The 16,514-nt window shown below is 42.6% G+C and overlaps 1 protein-coding gene across 1 annotated transcript in view; it reads left to right on the plus strand.

The window, feature by feature from the left end:
• Positions 1 to 314: 314 nt before the first annotated feature.
• CMTR1 (cap methyltransferase 1) overlaps positions 315 to 16,514 on the plus strand; it is a 48,287-nt gene continuing 32,087 nt past the window's right edge. Inside the window, exons 1-5 of the mRNA XM_069487795.1 lie at positions 315 to 495; positions 2,511 to 2,649; positions 10,981 to 11,132; positions 12,683 to 12,841; positions 15,582 to 15,674. Of these exons, the coding sequence (XP_069343896.1) occupies positions 2,517 to 2,649; positions 10,981 to 11,132; positions 12,683 to 12,841; positions 15,582 to 15,674 (537 nt within the window). The 5' untranslated portion in view covers positions 315 to 495; positions 2,511 to 2,516. The remainder of the gene's footprint in view (positions 496 to 2,510; positions 2,650 to 10,980; positions 11,133 to 12,682; positions 12,842 to 15,581; positions 15,675 to 16,514) is intronic.

Raw genomic sequence — 16,514 nt, forward strand, 5'->3', positions numbered from 1 at the left:
ACAAGAACACTGGGCTCCTGCCCTCAACCCGTTTACCTCAACGGTCTACCTCTCTGGACTCGTTCTTAATCTGCAAAATGAAGATTATGAAAGTAAAATGAAGTACGGCTTTTCTTCCCCAGAGCCGGAAGAGGAGATACTCGGTTATTTTTACTCTCGCATCCTTTCCCGGGAGGCTCTTCCGCGCAGGCGCCCTGCCTCCAGGCTGAGGGATGGGGCGGGCCAGGACCTGAGTGGCCTTTCCCAGGGCCAGGAAGGGGGAGGGGCTTAGAATGGGGGGTGTTGTCCAGTGACGTCATCAGACCGCGCAGCCCGCAGGGCGGGACCTGAGCGCGACGGCGCGGCGGGCGGACCCGGACTTGCCTATGGGAAAACGAAACTAAGGGAGGAGGCGGCGGGTCTGGTAGCGGCAGGGCCAGGCCCGGCAGCGGTGGCGACAGCGTCGGCCTCACCCCCGCCTCTCCGCTCCCTGGCAGCTCGCCTTCTCCCCTCAGCGTGAGTGCCGACGCGCGGCCCGGGGGGAGCGAGCGGGCGGGCGCGCGGGCTCAGCATCCCTCTCCCCTCCACCGCCGCCTCGGCCCTCCACCCGCGGTCGTGACTCTCCCGCCTCCTGGCCCCTGCTGTCTCCCCTCCTGTCTCGCCACCCCCGCGCCAGCTCCCTGGAACCAAAGCTGCCGCTGACATGCGTCTCTGCGCACACATTCACATACTCACGTTATCTTCAAATGAAGAGACTGCCTGGGGAGATGGGAGCTCATCTCTTCCCCTGTGAATATAGGTGGCAGTGCGAAACCGAGGCCCAGGGAGGGAAGACTGCAGATGTGAACCCTTTCTGTGGGGAAGCAGCAGGTAGAACAAGGTCTCCTGCCTTCCACTTAGAAGTTCTCTGCCAGACCACGTTCTTCTGGCCTGTGTGGGCCACTTGAGCTGGGCACTGGTTAGCTGTGCGGCCTTTTCCTCCCAGGCCTCAACCTTTTCCAGTGGAAAATGGGAGGAGGGTTGCATTAGATGATTTGGAAGGCCCAAATCTAAGGTGATGTGGCTTGGGGAGGAGCATGAGCATCTGCTGCCTTTCATGTAACTATTCCGTTTCTTTTTCTTGCACCCACCCCAGCCCAACACAGTCCACATTGAATTTCATGTATTTCCAATCTCCCCCCGAGTCGCTTAAGAATCACAGGAGCCTTTTTTCCGTTTGCTGTGGCTAGAAGCAGACTCTGTGATGGGCTTACGTGTGGGCCTTTTGAGGGAAATTTAAGACTACGGTTCAGAGTGAAATGTGGCTCAGCCTGATCTTTCTGTTTTCTCAGTGTTTCCTGTTCTCCCTAATTCCCATGTTAGCCCCTCACTGCCTAGTAGCAAGCGGCCTCCTTAGGAAGGATACAACTATGCATTGTGTTGACTGGCTCACCCTTGAGCTGGAGAGTACTGAAACGTGTGATCCAAGGTTTTGTGAGGTTAGGGAGATTGGTGACACCTTTGGATTTCATAGCTTTCCTGCCGCGGCTGCTGTGACCCATGCTATGAGGCTGCTCTTGTACCCTTGCACCTCCCCTTCCTCCAGGTTTGCAGCCCAGCTGGTCACCCACCCTGTTTTGAGTCCTTTCTTTTTTCTGAGTTGTCTGTAGCCAGTCAGTTGTGTGTAAGCCACAGTGTATTCGCTACTCTTTCTTGCTCTTTAACTTGATCGTTCCTTAAGACTTCAGGGTCTCATAATCACTTCATTCCATCTAATTTTTTTTCTCATGCTTACCTCTCATGTACCTACCATGGGCGTGTATGATGGTGGCATGGGGCCTGCCTGTTTCCATTCTTTTTTGTGGAGGTGGTTTCCAAGTCTTAAAATTATTGTTTTTGTACCTTAGTTCTGTGATATAGCTACCTCCGGTCCCAACAATTTTCCCACTATTCTTTTTCCTCAGTTCTAAGCCAACCACTGGTTTTATTCCTTACTCTGCTTAAAAACTTTCCCAATTCTTTCATATTTTCAAACATCATGAAGTAAGCCAAAAACCAGTATTTATCATATTATGTAATCTCTTAATTGTTCTGGTAAAATAATAATGATGATGGAACAATCATTCTGGGATGGTCCCTTCACCTATTGGTTGATATTTATTAGGTTTTAAATTCATTTCCAGTGTGAATTTCCATGCAGGGCCAGTGTTGCATCAAGAATATAGAATAACAAGTACCCAAGGCCGTTTACCCCCTGTGGCTTGTGGGGTTGATATGTGACTTTTTGGTATGTGTCACCAATGGCCCAGAGGCCTCTGGGTCTGTGAGCACTATATTTTCCAGTAAAACTAACAGCCATTATTGAAAACCAGAGCTTGGCTAGCATCCTTCCTAGACCTCATTCTGAGGAAGAGGCTATTCAAGTGCTGGCACTGAAAGATGTGTAGAGTTGCCAAATCTCATCCCATTGATGATTTATACTTTGGAATTCCTACTCTGATCACAGTGGCTCTGACCCAAGGGCAGCTGACTGTCTGGATTTATGGTTGCAGTTAACAATGAAGAGGAGAACAGACCCAGAATGCACTGCCCCCATCAAGAAACAGAAAAAAAGAGTTGCAGAGCTTGGCCTGAACCTCAGCTCCACGTCTGACGATGAACCTCCCTCCTCTGTCAATCATGGAGCAAAAGGTATGCTTGCTTGTGTGGTCTGAGGCCACTGGCCATCTGGTTATTTGAATCCCTGGTGCCTGGGTTGAGCAGAATACAGTTCGCTTCCCCTTGGGGGAAACAAGCATATTCTACAGAGAGATGTTGGCCATAGACTCTCTTCTCTTCTGCCATAATCCTACGAAGAGAGTGGAAACTTGTTTTAAATATAAAATTGGAATTTTTCCAGAAGTGCCTTCTCTTGGTGGTCCTTCAGTAGGTGGCACTCTTTGGCTGCCTTAAACCAGTTAAAAATAGTGGTGAGCATTGAGTTCCCTGGGCTCTTAATAAGTACTAAGATCCTGGGGCTGCTTTGTAAGTGAGGGGCTGTTTGCTACAGCAGTCAGGCCTAATTCTCCTCAGGATTTTGCATGCTGTTTTCTCAATACCTTCTTTCAGAAACACCCAACTGTATTGGTGCATTGTTCTGTTCACTGTTTACATTAAGCCCAAAGGATTTCACTGATCTAGTTGAAACTAGCATTTTGCTTTGCCTGTTTTTCAGGGTTACTCACGGTTTCCACAGATGCTTTCTGAGAAACTGTAAAGTGTCTGGGCGCTTGCAGCAAGCACCAGGCAATTAGCAGTAGCTTCATTTGCATTTACCTTGACTTGCCAGCTGTATTAGTTTCCTAGGGCTGCTATAACAAATTGCCACAGATTGGGTGGCTCAAAACAACAGAAATTCTCTCACAGTTCTGAAGGCTAGAAGTACAAAATCGAAGTGTCAGCAGGGCCGTGTTCCCTTTGACAGCTCTTGGCTTCCTTACCTCTTCTAAATTCTGGTGGTTGCTGGCAATCTCTGGTGTTCCTTGGCTTGTGGCAGCATTAACTCCATTCTCTCCCTCCACCTTTTCTCTGTGTATGTCTGTGTCCAAATTTCCCTCTTCTTGTAAGGACGTCAGTCATTGGATTAAAGCCCACCCCAATCTAGTGTTGCCTCATCTTAATTTGATTACATCTGCAGAGACCCTATTTCCAAATAAGATCACATTCACAGGCTCTGGGTGGACATGATTTTTGGGGTGAACACTATCTTCAACCTAGTACACCAGCAGGCTTGCATTTTGGATCTTCTGTTGGATCAGTGGTGAACTGGAATGAAATTTGGTAACAGATTGGTGACTGAAAGGGTGTGAAGCATCCTTTGAGGGTGATAGGAAATACAGTTTATTCACAAGTGGTAGACTAATTGAAGGGCAGTTACTCATCAGCTGCCTTGGAGAAGCTGGTCCAGAGAGAAGCTTGACAGGTGGTACAGCCAATGGAGCATTTGGTGTGGCTGTGGTCCAGGCTGGATAAGAGACTCTCTTATAGCTTTGTGTGTGGAGGTGTGCATGCCTTTCAAGTCATGGCGGATTCCAGGGTAGGTGAGAAAGGCTATATGTAATTCAGGTTCCTAAGTGGGATGGCAAAAACATATTGGGCACATTGGTTCTAGAGACAGTCTTATTGAGGAAAGGGAATTTTGCTTCTCAGTGGGATTTGAGCAGCTTGGTGAAGATAGAGTCTCTTTGGGAAGGGGTATTAGGAGAGATGGCCTGCAAGGGGAAAAGGGAGAGCATGTCTGGGGGGCAAATGATGCTCAGGTAGTGGCAGAGATATCTGATTCTAAGTAGATCTTGGGGAATATTTGTCCTTAAGTAACATTTCTTTGAAGTAAAGAGAGGACAACACCCAGGTAAAAGAAGGTAAATGTATAAGGTTAAGGATCCTTCAAGGAAACTAGTCTGATTTACATTTCAAGCTTTTAAAAATGTGACTGTGTCTCCAGGTGTGGTGGCTCACACCTGTAATCGCAGCACTTTGGGAGACTGAGGCTGGAGGATCACTTGAGGCCAGGAGTTCGAGACCAGCTTGGACAGCACAGCAAGACCTTGTCTCTACAAAAAAAAAAAAAAAGAATAAAAAAAAAAAAGTGACTGTGAGTTGAGATTACCCCTTTCCCCCAATATACATACACACATATTCCCTTTAATTTTACCAAATAGCTTTAACCTTTTCTGGAAGTAGCACTATATGACTCAGTCGGGATTGATTGTTGCCGTTGTGTGTATAGAATGGAAATCCAGAGGTGGCCAGTCCTTTGTATGTGTCTGGCAATAGGCCACTTCATCCCTTTCATTTGCAGAAAATGAGGCAGGAGGCAGAGGGAGACCAACATTTCTAGATTTCCCCAGGTTAAGTTATTTTAGAAGGGACAGCTGCACAATGACGCACTAGTGTGTGGTGTTTTCATTAGCAAGACTGCTCTCTGTCCCCCAGCCCCCATGGAGTAAATGCTCAGTAAATATTTACTAAATAAAATTGATAAAAGGCAATAATAGTATCTTTTCCAAGAAGCTTAATATGCTTCACATCTCTCATTTTGCCTATCTCTCCTCCAGTCTGCAGATCATTTCATTAAGTACTTAGCATTTATATCACCTATGTTTTGTATCAACTCCTCTTAGGTGTCCCCTGGACATTGTGCCCTGGTAGTTTATTGTCTACGTGTCCCCTGAAATGTATATGCCACTTTCCTATTCAAGTCATTGCATTAAAGCAGGGGTGTTGCCATTTGCTCCAGCCATTCCTATTTGAACATACTGTTCAATTAGATGTTTGAAAAATGCTCTTTAGGGAGATCGGTTAGAAAAACAAGAAAGTACTTACTATTTCTGTCTGTCTGGACCTTGTTTTTTCTTCCTCTGCCAGATCAATGTGATGACTTCATGAATAGATATATTTTATTAATCAGTTTGTTAATTTTATATTATTTACAAGGTAGCTGCGTTGCCAGGTCAGAGACTAAGACCTGGCCAGAATAAAGAAGAAAAGTGATGTTGTTGTCACGGCCACTGTTATATCATGTGTTCTTTTGCGTATTTTAAAAGGAGTTTGAAGGCATTTTCAAGTGTATATAAACTCCTGGAAATTTGCTGTCAAATAACAGCCTTTTAAAGTAAGGAGAGGCACATGAGGCCATTTTATTCTTTTTGGTTGTTTCTCACAGGGCAACTGTGGTCTAGACCCCAAGAAAATACCCTTTTCTCCTTAGCTGTGCATCTAGTTTGGGCTCCTAGCCCTCCTGCAGCCAGTTGCTTTGGAAGTTGCTGGTTTCCTTCACCAGTACCACATTAAAAGTGCCTTCCCTCCACCAGATTTAATTCTTTCCTAAATAGGCTATTCGCCCTGAAACACCATCGCTTTCCTGTCAGCCCAGATTCATGACCTTAATCAAAAGCTTCCTTTATCGGTATCTGTTTAAATTGCTCTAACAAGTTACCATTTATCTGGCATGAAGGAGAAATTGAGTCTTTAAACAGGAATGAGTATATTCCATAGCAGTTGGTAGGCAGGATGTGATGTTTATTAAAGTTAATAATTTATTCTTCTGTATCTGTGTGCTGCTCACCTTGGCCATTAATGGTTGGAGCTGCCTCTCCTCATGTGTTTCACTGTCTTTTTTTTTTTTACAGTATATATATTTTTTCTTTAAAAATTTTTTTTTTTTTTTTTTAGAGATAGGGTCTTATTATGTTGCCCAGGCTGGTCTTGAAATTCTGGGCTCAAGTGATCTTCCCACCTCAGCCTCCTGAGTAGCTGGGACTATGGGTGCATGCCACCGTGCCCAGCTTGTCACTGTCATTTTTAATCTTGGAATGTTTGCCCTACTGCTCTATTGCCATGTGAAAAATTTTGCTGATAGCTGGAAAGCCTCTGGTTCTTCTGTAAAGTGAACCTTTCTTTACAGTGACTTAATAATGATTTCTATCGGGTAGAGAAGAAATCTTAAATGAAAACTCTAAATAATGTTTTGGGCTTTCTGGTAGGTTTTAGAAGGAGACCTTCTGGAAGGTAAATGGTAATGCCATCCAGCTTTGGCAAGTTCTTAATGAAACTAATGATTTTAATAGGCTGACGTTATTACTCCTTGTAATTTATATCCTCATTACAAAATTGTCTGCTCAATGTCTGCTAAATTCTTACCAGTCTTGGGAAGCCAAAATTCTTCTTTAGTTCCCATTGCAGCCATGACAATTTTCTCCTTTTCATTTGAAAAGAGTGGCCCCAAAGGCCCAGGGGTAAGAATAAGTAGTGGCCGTGGCAGTCTGTGGACATCAGGACGAATCTAGGGAGCTTTGTGCTAAGTCATGTCAAGCTAAGAATTGGCTACATAATACCACATGAATGAAAGAGAGAAACAAGACATATTTGCTTACCCAGCATACTTCTTGATCTCACAGGAAATAGTAGGGTGATATCTTAGCTCCCGTCAGCCTCACTCTGAGAACCTGGAAAGGACAATGTACAGTAGATAACACCTTGGAAGGAGGAATGGAGTAGAAAGATCTTTGCGCCAAAGGCTAGTGGTGGAATTTTGCACCAGAGTCAGCACTGATTTGCCTAATGAGCCTTACACCCAAATTTGGTCCTCCCTGTCATTTTTGCCCAAAGATGTTATGAAGACATAAGGAGACAAAAGATCTCTCTCTCTGAGATCCAAGGGTAGCAGGAACCCTGCATTCCCAGGAATGTTGTTCACACCATTCCAGTGCTTACTGTTGGGTCCTCAAGCAAATCTCACAGCCTGGCAGCTACCTAGGGCTAGAGCCAGGGCACACTCTCCTTTGAGAAGGATACCAGGTTTTTAAACCTTTTCATAGGTAGACTTGTGAATGTCCAGATAGCTGGTGAACGGAATAGTAACTGATTTAACATTGCAGCTTCTGATTAGTCAGGACCCTGGTTCCCTGGGCTGCCCAAAAGAAACTTCAGGGCTGTGTTCAGGGAGCTGCCCACATTCCTGGTACCACCTCTTTCTATACTAAGCAGTGCAGGCTGAAGACATGGAAGCAACCAAGTGAAGAGAACGTACGCCTTTCGAAGTGCAGCTCTTTAGCATATGGGCACTCCGTTGCAGAGCGCATTTCTCTCCTCTGCATGGGAGATAGTAGATGAGAGGCCCAGGGATAGTGGGAGCCACTCCAGAGGCCTTTCCCCTCAGATGTGCTGCTCTCTGAAGATTTCTCTGGAAAGGAACCAACCTCTTCCCAAGGCTTAGAATGGTAATCTAGTTATTAATATTTATAGCTTTATTTTTTACCCTAATTTTCAAACTAATATATTCTTGTTTCTCACAAATGCAGAAAATGCCGGAAAGTGCAAAACAGAAAATATCACCTCACCTCTCAGTTTCCATGGTTACTCATTGTTAATGTTCTGGGTCTTTTCTTCTGAGTGGCACTCCTGGCACTCTGTGATCTGTGCTGCATTGGTTCATGTAAGCAAGTCTGCTCCTTATTAGGAGAATTGGACAGCCACCAAGGCGAAGGGGCAGATTTAGTGCCTCTCATAAGGGGCACAAAATTTCCTTCTTGCTAACTGGTTAGGAGCCAGAATTTTGGGTTTAAGTTTATTCTACTTTTTTATACATGTTCCACTATCCTTTCCTTTATAAAATGTTATATCCTTAAAAATGCATATTTATTGTATTTATTAGATTTTTAAGCTCTCTGAGGATTGTAACTTTTGCATAGCACCCCATTGTATAAAACCTTTTCCACAACGGTCCTGAACCAAGTAGTACTGTGATCTGTTAAACAATATCAGTGTTCTGAACTGTGTCCTATTTAAGTTGACTGGGGTGGGGTGGGGTGGGGAGGCTAATCATAGCCCAACGAGGGTCCAGTTCTCTATTAGATAGAGGTATTCAATCCTCATCCTTAAACTTTTGAGGCCTGCACATCTTGCACTACTTGTCAGAGGGGTTATAAGAGGTAATATCTTAAGGAGTCATAAACTCATTAGGTCCTTAGGAAAGTGACACCTGGCTGACAGATCTTTAAATTTACTACAGTAAGCATTTAATTAATTTCTATTAAATGGAAAGCCTCAGTCCAAGTATTGGGGATACAAAGCTGACTGTGACACAGTTGCTGCTCTCCAGGGGCGACCCTGTCCAGTGTGGGCAGCATGTGGCAAACAATGACTGGCTCTAAGGCAGTGTGACGAGTGCTGTGCTGATGGTGTGGACACTGGTGCTACTGGAGCACTGTGGAGGGGAGAATCAGTCAGGCCTAGGCTGCTAGGGAAGGCTTTGTTCTTCTCGAATGTCAACCCTTAGCAAGTTTGTGTTCTAGCAGGGAAATCGATGGGTCAGTGCAGATAGGCTTTAGAATTATGGTGTAATATTCAAGTTATAAATACCTGAGTAGGGACCACCTTGGGTCTATAAAGAATTGTTTTACATGGCTGCCTTCTGTGCCTTTCTGCAACACCTCCCACAAGAAGCCAAGCTTTGAATCAACATCTTTCTTCATTGACTTCCCTTCCTTCCTCAGAGGAATTGCGCCGCATTGCATTGCTAAGACAGTTTTTTCATATTTATTTTAAATTTTAATAGATAATGTATTCACATGGTTCATAAGTCAACAAATATAAAAAGATAGCCAGTGTACACTCTTGTGATAAAAATGTAAATCAAGTTTCATTTTACTTGTTCCAGGTAATCATTTTGGTATTCTGTCTCCATGCTCCAACCCTTGCATGTGTGTATAATCACTTTTATTGGTTGTCTTGTATATCGTTCCTTCCAAAAACTCTTTATGCGATTATAAGAAATAAAAATATATAATCATATTTTCCCTCTTTGGTACACAAGAGTTAGGATGCCATGCTCATGCATATGGTCTTGTTCTTTTGCTCCTCTGTTCCTTTAACAGTGTGTCTTGGTGATCTGTTTCAATATATAGAGCAGAGGTTCTCAGGCTTTCTCGGTTCTTGGCACCCTTAGTGTTGCTCTAACTTTCTTTACCCTGTCTCTAGACCAACAGAAATAGCTAACAGTTTAGTTTATTAAGTATTAATATTTAGATCTAAATAATAAGCATTTATATCCTGACAACTAATAAACATTTGAAAGAAAAATACACATAAATTAAAAAAAATTTTTTCATTTTATTCTTAAATGACCACACTTACTCGTGAGATGTGTGCACAGTTGAGCAATGTACTACTTCTCAAGCCTTGGAATCAGATTGGACACCACCACCCTAATTTCCTGTTCTGCATTTCTCCTGATTTGTGATTTATACAGTTTTCAATTGGAATATGTGGAAATTGTTAGACAAATTTTTGAGATATAGTTTTTCAGATTTAGGTGAGTTTGCCCGAGAAACTCCCTTAATAAAACTACACTGGGTTGAAGTAGTTTTCAAGTTAATAGATTCTTATATCTACATAAGAGAGGGAAACAGCCAGTCCCAGTGAATATCCAGACTGAGACTCATCCCACTTTGTCTAGGGGACAGGTAGCCCACCACTCTGGCAGCTGCTTAGGTGGGTCTTTTTTGAAGTTCTTTGACAATGGGGTTGTTGACAGTGAAGCTGATGGCTTAGCTCACCCAGGCTGCCAGCTTCCTCCTGGAGCATTTAGCTGCGTCTCTTTTATGCTCTGCCTCAGTTGGCGGTGCTGCCTGAGCTTCTCCCCTCTTCCCTGTCCTTCCTTTCTTTCCTCCTTTTCCTTCTTTTTTCCTTGCGCCCTCCGCTTCCTCTCCCTTGTCCTCTTCCTCCTAGTTCTTCCCCCAGTTCTCTATGAGTCAGCTCTTCCCTGGGCTGCATTATGGACCTACTCTCTTACTTGTAAGTTTGAAGGACTGTGAAAGCAAAGAGAACTATGAGATTAAACAATCAGACACTTAGTCTGATGATGGAATTGTTGCAAATGGAAGTGTGCATCAGTGTTAGGAAGTTGATGTTCAAATAATAAATAGTAGCCAAGCAGAAATAACCATATCTTCAATAAATACACTACATTTGACAATGTACTTTCAAATACATTATTTCATTTAATCTTTACATAATCCTGTGAGGTAGATATTACCATCTCAGTTTTGTAGTGGAAGAAATTGAAAAGGTAGAGAAAGAAAACTGTTATTTTTTTTTTAAATATATACTTTATTTCAAAATATTAAGGGTGGGGTACAAATGTTTTTGTTATGTGGAAACCTTTTATAATGCTTAAGTTGGGACTCGTAGTATGCCTATTGCCTGAATAGTGTTCATTGTACCCCATAGGTAAGTTTTTAACCCTGCCCCCCAAAAACTGTTATTTTTGAGCTCCCATTGTGTCAAGTCCATTAGAAACTTTCAATGACTTGCCCCAGATTACATGGCTAGTAAGAGGTAGAGAAGAGATTTGACCCTGGGTCATTTAATGAACTTTGTGCAGTGCATATAGGGAACACTAGTTGAATAAATGAAACTTGGACTTCTAAAGGCTAATTTATGCCATAAACTTACCTAAACATTTTTCTTTTTCTTTTCCAGCATCTATCACAAGCCTAAGTGGATCTGACAGTGAGACTGAGGGGAAGCAACACAGCTCTGACTCTTTCGACGATGCATTCAAAGCAGACTCCCTTGTGGAGGGAACTTCTTCCCGCTACTCCATGTATAATAGCGTTTCCCAGAAGCTTATGGTATGTCAGTGTTTGGGTTGTGTTTCTAAAGCTCCACCAGCAGAGTGAGAGAATGGCAATTTGTATTGGTATGAAAAGGAAAATAGGGCATGGGTTTTTCCTCTGCTTTTCAGCTACTGAAATTTAGTAGACAGAGTACGGCCCCCTTCTTAGTAGAAGTATCTGTCACATTTGAATCATCTATGGGAAGTGCCTGCTTACGCTTCTTTCTCCTGTTCTGTCCAGAACTGGATTGCCTTTTGATATCCTTAGTAATGAATTCTTACTATAAGCACGTGTGAATATACTTTCCTGAATACGAATGTGTGTCAATGTATAACAAGGCTTCGTGCTGTCACTTTTTGCTCTAGTGAGTAATCTCAAAAGAAATAACTAAAATCCTGTTCACTCCCAGTTACCTAAAATAAATGGAAATATCCCATTTATTCTCTTCCCAAAAGAAAGCCTGATTCTCTTTCCCAACTTTCATACCCACTGATATATCACAAGAAGGAAGGTGAATAGGAAGACCTGCTCACTTTCCTTATCCTAATTTAGTGTATATGCAAAGGTTAGGGAAATCTAAGTTTGCTTTCTGTCTAGCTTCAGGAATATCATATTTGACTCCTCCATTTTCTGTTGGATTCATTTAAGAATGAGAACTTCCACTGCTAAAGTCGTAAGTCAGGATTCTAGTTTTGGAGCCACAAGCTTTGGGGAAATGGAAGATGGGAAAGCTTGTGACTCAGTCAGCCTCTTTGACCTGGGGGAAGGATTTGTGGCTACTTTAGGAATTCCATACAACTCTTGATCTGGCAGTGCCCCTTTCAAAGGGAATATAGACCCTCCGGGGGGAGTTAGATCTTCTTAGGATTGGAGTTCTTTTATTAGTCAAGAATCTGTGGGGTGTGGGATTCAAGTCTCTGATCTTTGGGGTATGTGCCTGGGCCCAGTAACTCTAGAGTTTAGTGTGAACTTATGGACAGTTGTGACGTTTTAAAAAGTGTTTCTGTCCCAGGATCTTGATAGTATTAATACCTTCCCTATATACGTACCTCAGTTTTACATGAAGGAAGTTTTCAGTTATTTTCTTGATTAAGTGGGCTCCTACAAGCCCTCATTGTCCTTGCCTAGTAAGATATTTGGATAAGGGTAAGGTAGAAGTTTCTGCTTGAAGTGGTTCCAATTTAAATTATGTTCTCTTTATCAACTCTACTCTAGATCTACTTCTCACTTAATCAGACAAATTAGCTGGAAGGGTAAGTTGTGCAAATGTCCATTGAGATTCATTAAGTACTCTTGGTGCTTTTAATTACAGCTACAAGATCCCTTCTCATTTATCCAACTTCTAGTTGCCCTAGACTTTCACCTCCAGAATAGACAGCTACTGGGCCCACAGTTATACTGCAGTTATTTATTTATGCTTCTTTTCTTCATTAGGCTAGAAGGCAAACTTGAGACCTTACTCATCTATATTTCTCAGGATGTAGCACACTGTCTGGCATGTGATAGGGGCAAAATAAATGTCTATTGGACTGAATTAATTGTGCTCCATTACTTCTCTTTTTCAGGCCAAGATGGGCTTCAAGGAGGGTGAAGGATTGGGTAAGTACAGCCAGGGTCGAAAGGACATCGTTGAGGCTTCTAATCAGAAAGGTCGAAGAGGCTTGGGTCTGACGCTGCGGGGCTTTGATCAGGAGCTGAACGTGGACTGGCGAGATGAGCCAGAGGTAATTGGTGCGGGGAGGAAGAGACAAGAAAGCCACTTGTGTTTTTGGATGCATGGTTTTAAGAAGGCATATTAACAAACTAGAAATCGCCAGAGGCAGTGCGAGCAAGGTGGTAGTGGGGGGTGGAACTAGTTTCTTACGTGGAAGTAGAAGGGATATCCAGAATGGAAAGCAGAAGACTGGGGGAGATGTGACAGAATGTGGATTTCCTGTTGCTTTATAGGACTGTCTAGACCTGTGGGTAGAAGATGCTGGAATGCAGAGTTTGGCTCCACAGAGAACTTTAATAAATAGATTCAGTTCTCTGCTAGTGGACTGGGATACCTCATTAGGTAGTGGGCTCCCTCTGCTGAAGGATTCAAGCAGGCCAAATGAGCACCCACTCTCCCATTGTGTGAGTGACTGGGTTACATGCCTTCTAAGAAGGTCCTTAAAGTTCCACAGGTTTTTATGTTCTCCAGGTTCTAAATAGGTGCTTGTTTATGCCATATAGCTTTTTTACTGTGGGTTTAGTCTGTTTATCTACTTGGGTTTGAATTTGTTTTAACCCTGAAAACCAAAAGAAACTCTTATTATCCCTTTTCATGGCACAGATAATGTTGAGATTTTATTTTTACTCATTTAGTTATGTCTTGCCTTATTCCACAAAGGATTTGAAGTAGGTATAATAAATGCACCTAAAAATTATGGTGAGAGATTATCATTACAGAGTTGAAACTAGAGAAAATAGAACACAAATGTCTGGCTTTCCACATAGTTGTTGTAGTTGAGCTTCAGCTGTGGCTCTGAACTCTGGAAAATTGGTATTTTATTTGTCTCCCTGATGTTCTAGTTTAGGAAAGAACTCCTATGAACCTGCACATGATAAAAGCCTCATAGGCTTTAGAATGAGATTCTGACAAGCCAGGAGCTAGTGGGTTCTGGGGGTGGTCTCGCTGTTGCCTTGTAGTTGCGAGGAAACGACACCAGCTGAACCGCAATGCAGACTAGGGTAAAACGATGTAATTGGTTGGTAGGTATAGGCTTTTGCTGCAGGAATACCTGGTGCTTTCTATGTCCTCATTTGTGTGAAAACAAGAGTCCCTATCCTTTCAGTGGGGCAGAATTTGAATTATGCTAAACTTGAAATCTGAAATTTGGCCATAAAATCTGTTTTTAATGGAGACAGGCTATTGAAATTCCTTTTTGGGGTGAGGCTGTCGCAGTTACCACTTACCATCACTCAGTTTTTCTCTTACAAAAGATGCCCTGTAAGTAAGAGTTTGGTTCAACCATCAATTGGTAGCTACTTCTTTAAGGCAGATGAGTCTGCGTGGCCTGCAGTGAATATCCAATCCTGGGGTTTACTGCAGGGAAGGTGCCCAGTGGCTACTGCAGCCCAGGAATGTCGAGTGCAAGGTTTGACCCTTCAAAGTCCACTCTGTAGGTAGTCTTAATATTCAGACTTCCATGGGGAGATTGAATCTGCTTTTTCTCTCCAAAGGAAGATACAAGTGTATATGAGCTTTTTTTCCTCTGGAGTTTATAATTTACAACCATTTATGCTTTAAAGGTAATGGATTTGACCAGAAGGAGAAGCCATGATTCACTGCCAGATTCATGGACAAAAGGCTTCAGTAATTTTTCTTTTCAACTTTTTCTCTGTTGATGGGGGTTGGCTTGCCCTCAAGATTTTGCATTGTGATACCATTTTATGCTTGTCAAAGCATGTAATATTACCTTTAATCACATTGCTTTGATTTGCAATGGTGAATCTCTTCTTCACACTTGCCTGGGAGGCAATTCGTGAAGCTGCCATGCAGGTTAGCCACCTGGTTAAGTTTTGTAATCCACATTTCTCTAGCCCGGTGGTTTATAGCCCTGCCCGCACAATAGAATCATCTGGGGACTTTTAAAAACTTACATCCAGTCCCTACCTCAGACCAGCAAAATCATATACTCTGGAAGTAGGACCAAGGCTCTAGTACTTTTTATTTATTTATTTTTTTGAAATGGGGTCCCACTGGTCTTGAACTCCTGGCCTCAGGCAATCCTTCTGCCTTTGCCTCTTGGAGTACTAGGATTATAGGTGTGAGCCACCACACCTGGCCACCAGTACTTTTTAAAAGCACTGCATATGATCATAATGTCCAGCCAGGGTGGGAACCACTGTTTTAGCCTGATAGGGAAAGTAATTGAAAAAAATAAGAGGAAGCAGCCATTAGTTTCTCCTCTGTCTTAGAATGAATGGGCTGGGAGTCCTATTCACCAGGTTCTGGGTTATTTTGTGAATAACACTTTGAAATACATCAGGAGGTGAGAGTCATTGCCATTATGTCTTACTGATGTAATTATCTTATCAAAGACTTACATTGCATGTGATAACCACCTGTTTGCTTCTTTATGTCCCTACTGCTCTTATGATAAAGATCAAGGACCATATCTTATTTAACTCTGCATTGTAAGCACCTAGCATGTAATAAGTATTCATCAAATGATGTTAGAACAAGTGAAAAAAACCTTGACGGTTTGGGAAGTTTTCTAAGGATTCAAACCAGAATTGGAGTTGGCCTTCAAAAGTTAAACTTTAGAATTTTGGTTCTCACTTCTCATGTCTGACGACTGCATTTGGCCACAGCAACCTGGACCCGCTTAGTCTGGCTCAGTCCCTCTTGATTGTTTTGGGGGAGTCCTGATGATTTGAGGCATAGCCCCAAGGGTCTGTCTTACCTGACTTACTTGCTTTTCTTTTTGTTTTTAGCCCAGTGCCTGTGAGCAGGTGTCATGGTTTCCAGAATGTACCACTGAAATTCCTGACACTCAGGAAGTGAGTGATTGGATGGTTATAGGAAAGGTAGGATTTCAGGAAAATGTATGCTCAGTTTTGGCACTTTCCTGACTTTTCTCTTCCTTGAGCCTGGTATGTACATGTACTTGCAGTTTAAAATGGAAAACAGTACCACTCTCCTCACTAAATTTTTTTTTGGGAAATAATGGTTATTTTTCATAAAAATATGTTATTTATGTTAATATAACATCATTCTTTTAAACTGAATTAAGAAATATTTTTAAATTTTCTCAATTTCTAATATTAGAATTTTAGATAATCGATTATATATCTATTATCTATCCCATATAACAAAAACTCTTTGGGATACTTAATGATTTTTAAGAGTATAAACCTGAGACCACAAAGTTTGTCTGTCATTGGTTTAGAGGTAGCTTCACTCATACATGGGGTTGGACTTGACATCCCCATGAGACCCCTTTGACTCCTTGTTTTCTGTAACACTACCAGGTCAGTGCCTGGTATCATGCATTTGTACTCATCACAGAGCGAGAGGCTTCCTGGTGGGAGGACAGGCTTATGTCATTTGAGGCACTCCCCATCCTTCTGCCTCTGCGTTCCAGGGACAGACAGCTTGAATGTCTCCTTCCTGTTTGCTTTTCTCAGTCTCAGCATTCATGAGTCTTGTGTCCATATGGTGCTCTACTCAGAGCTCCCAGGGGGCTGCTTCGTCTCACAGCCATCTGTAGTGTAGCCAGAGGGATTTAGGATTTTCTCTTTTTTACCCTTTAGGGATTGATGTTTCTTAGTGGAGACTCAAGCCCCTTTTTTCTCTACTCACTTGGAACCCTAATTTCTACATTCCCCCAAATGCAGTCACACATGGTCATTTATTGTTTTCTTCTG

This window comes from Eulemur rufifrons, chromosome 15, assembly GCF_041146395.1.
Source record: "Eulemur rufifrons isolate Redbay chromosome 15, OSU_ERuf_1, whole genome shotgun sequence".
Taxonomy (NCBI): Eukaryota; Metazoa; Chordata; class Mammalia; order Primates; family Lemuridae; genus Eulemur; species Eulemur rufifrons.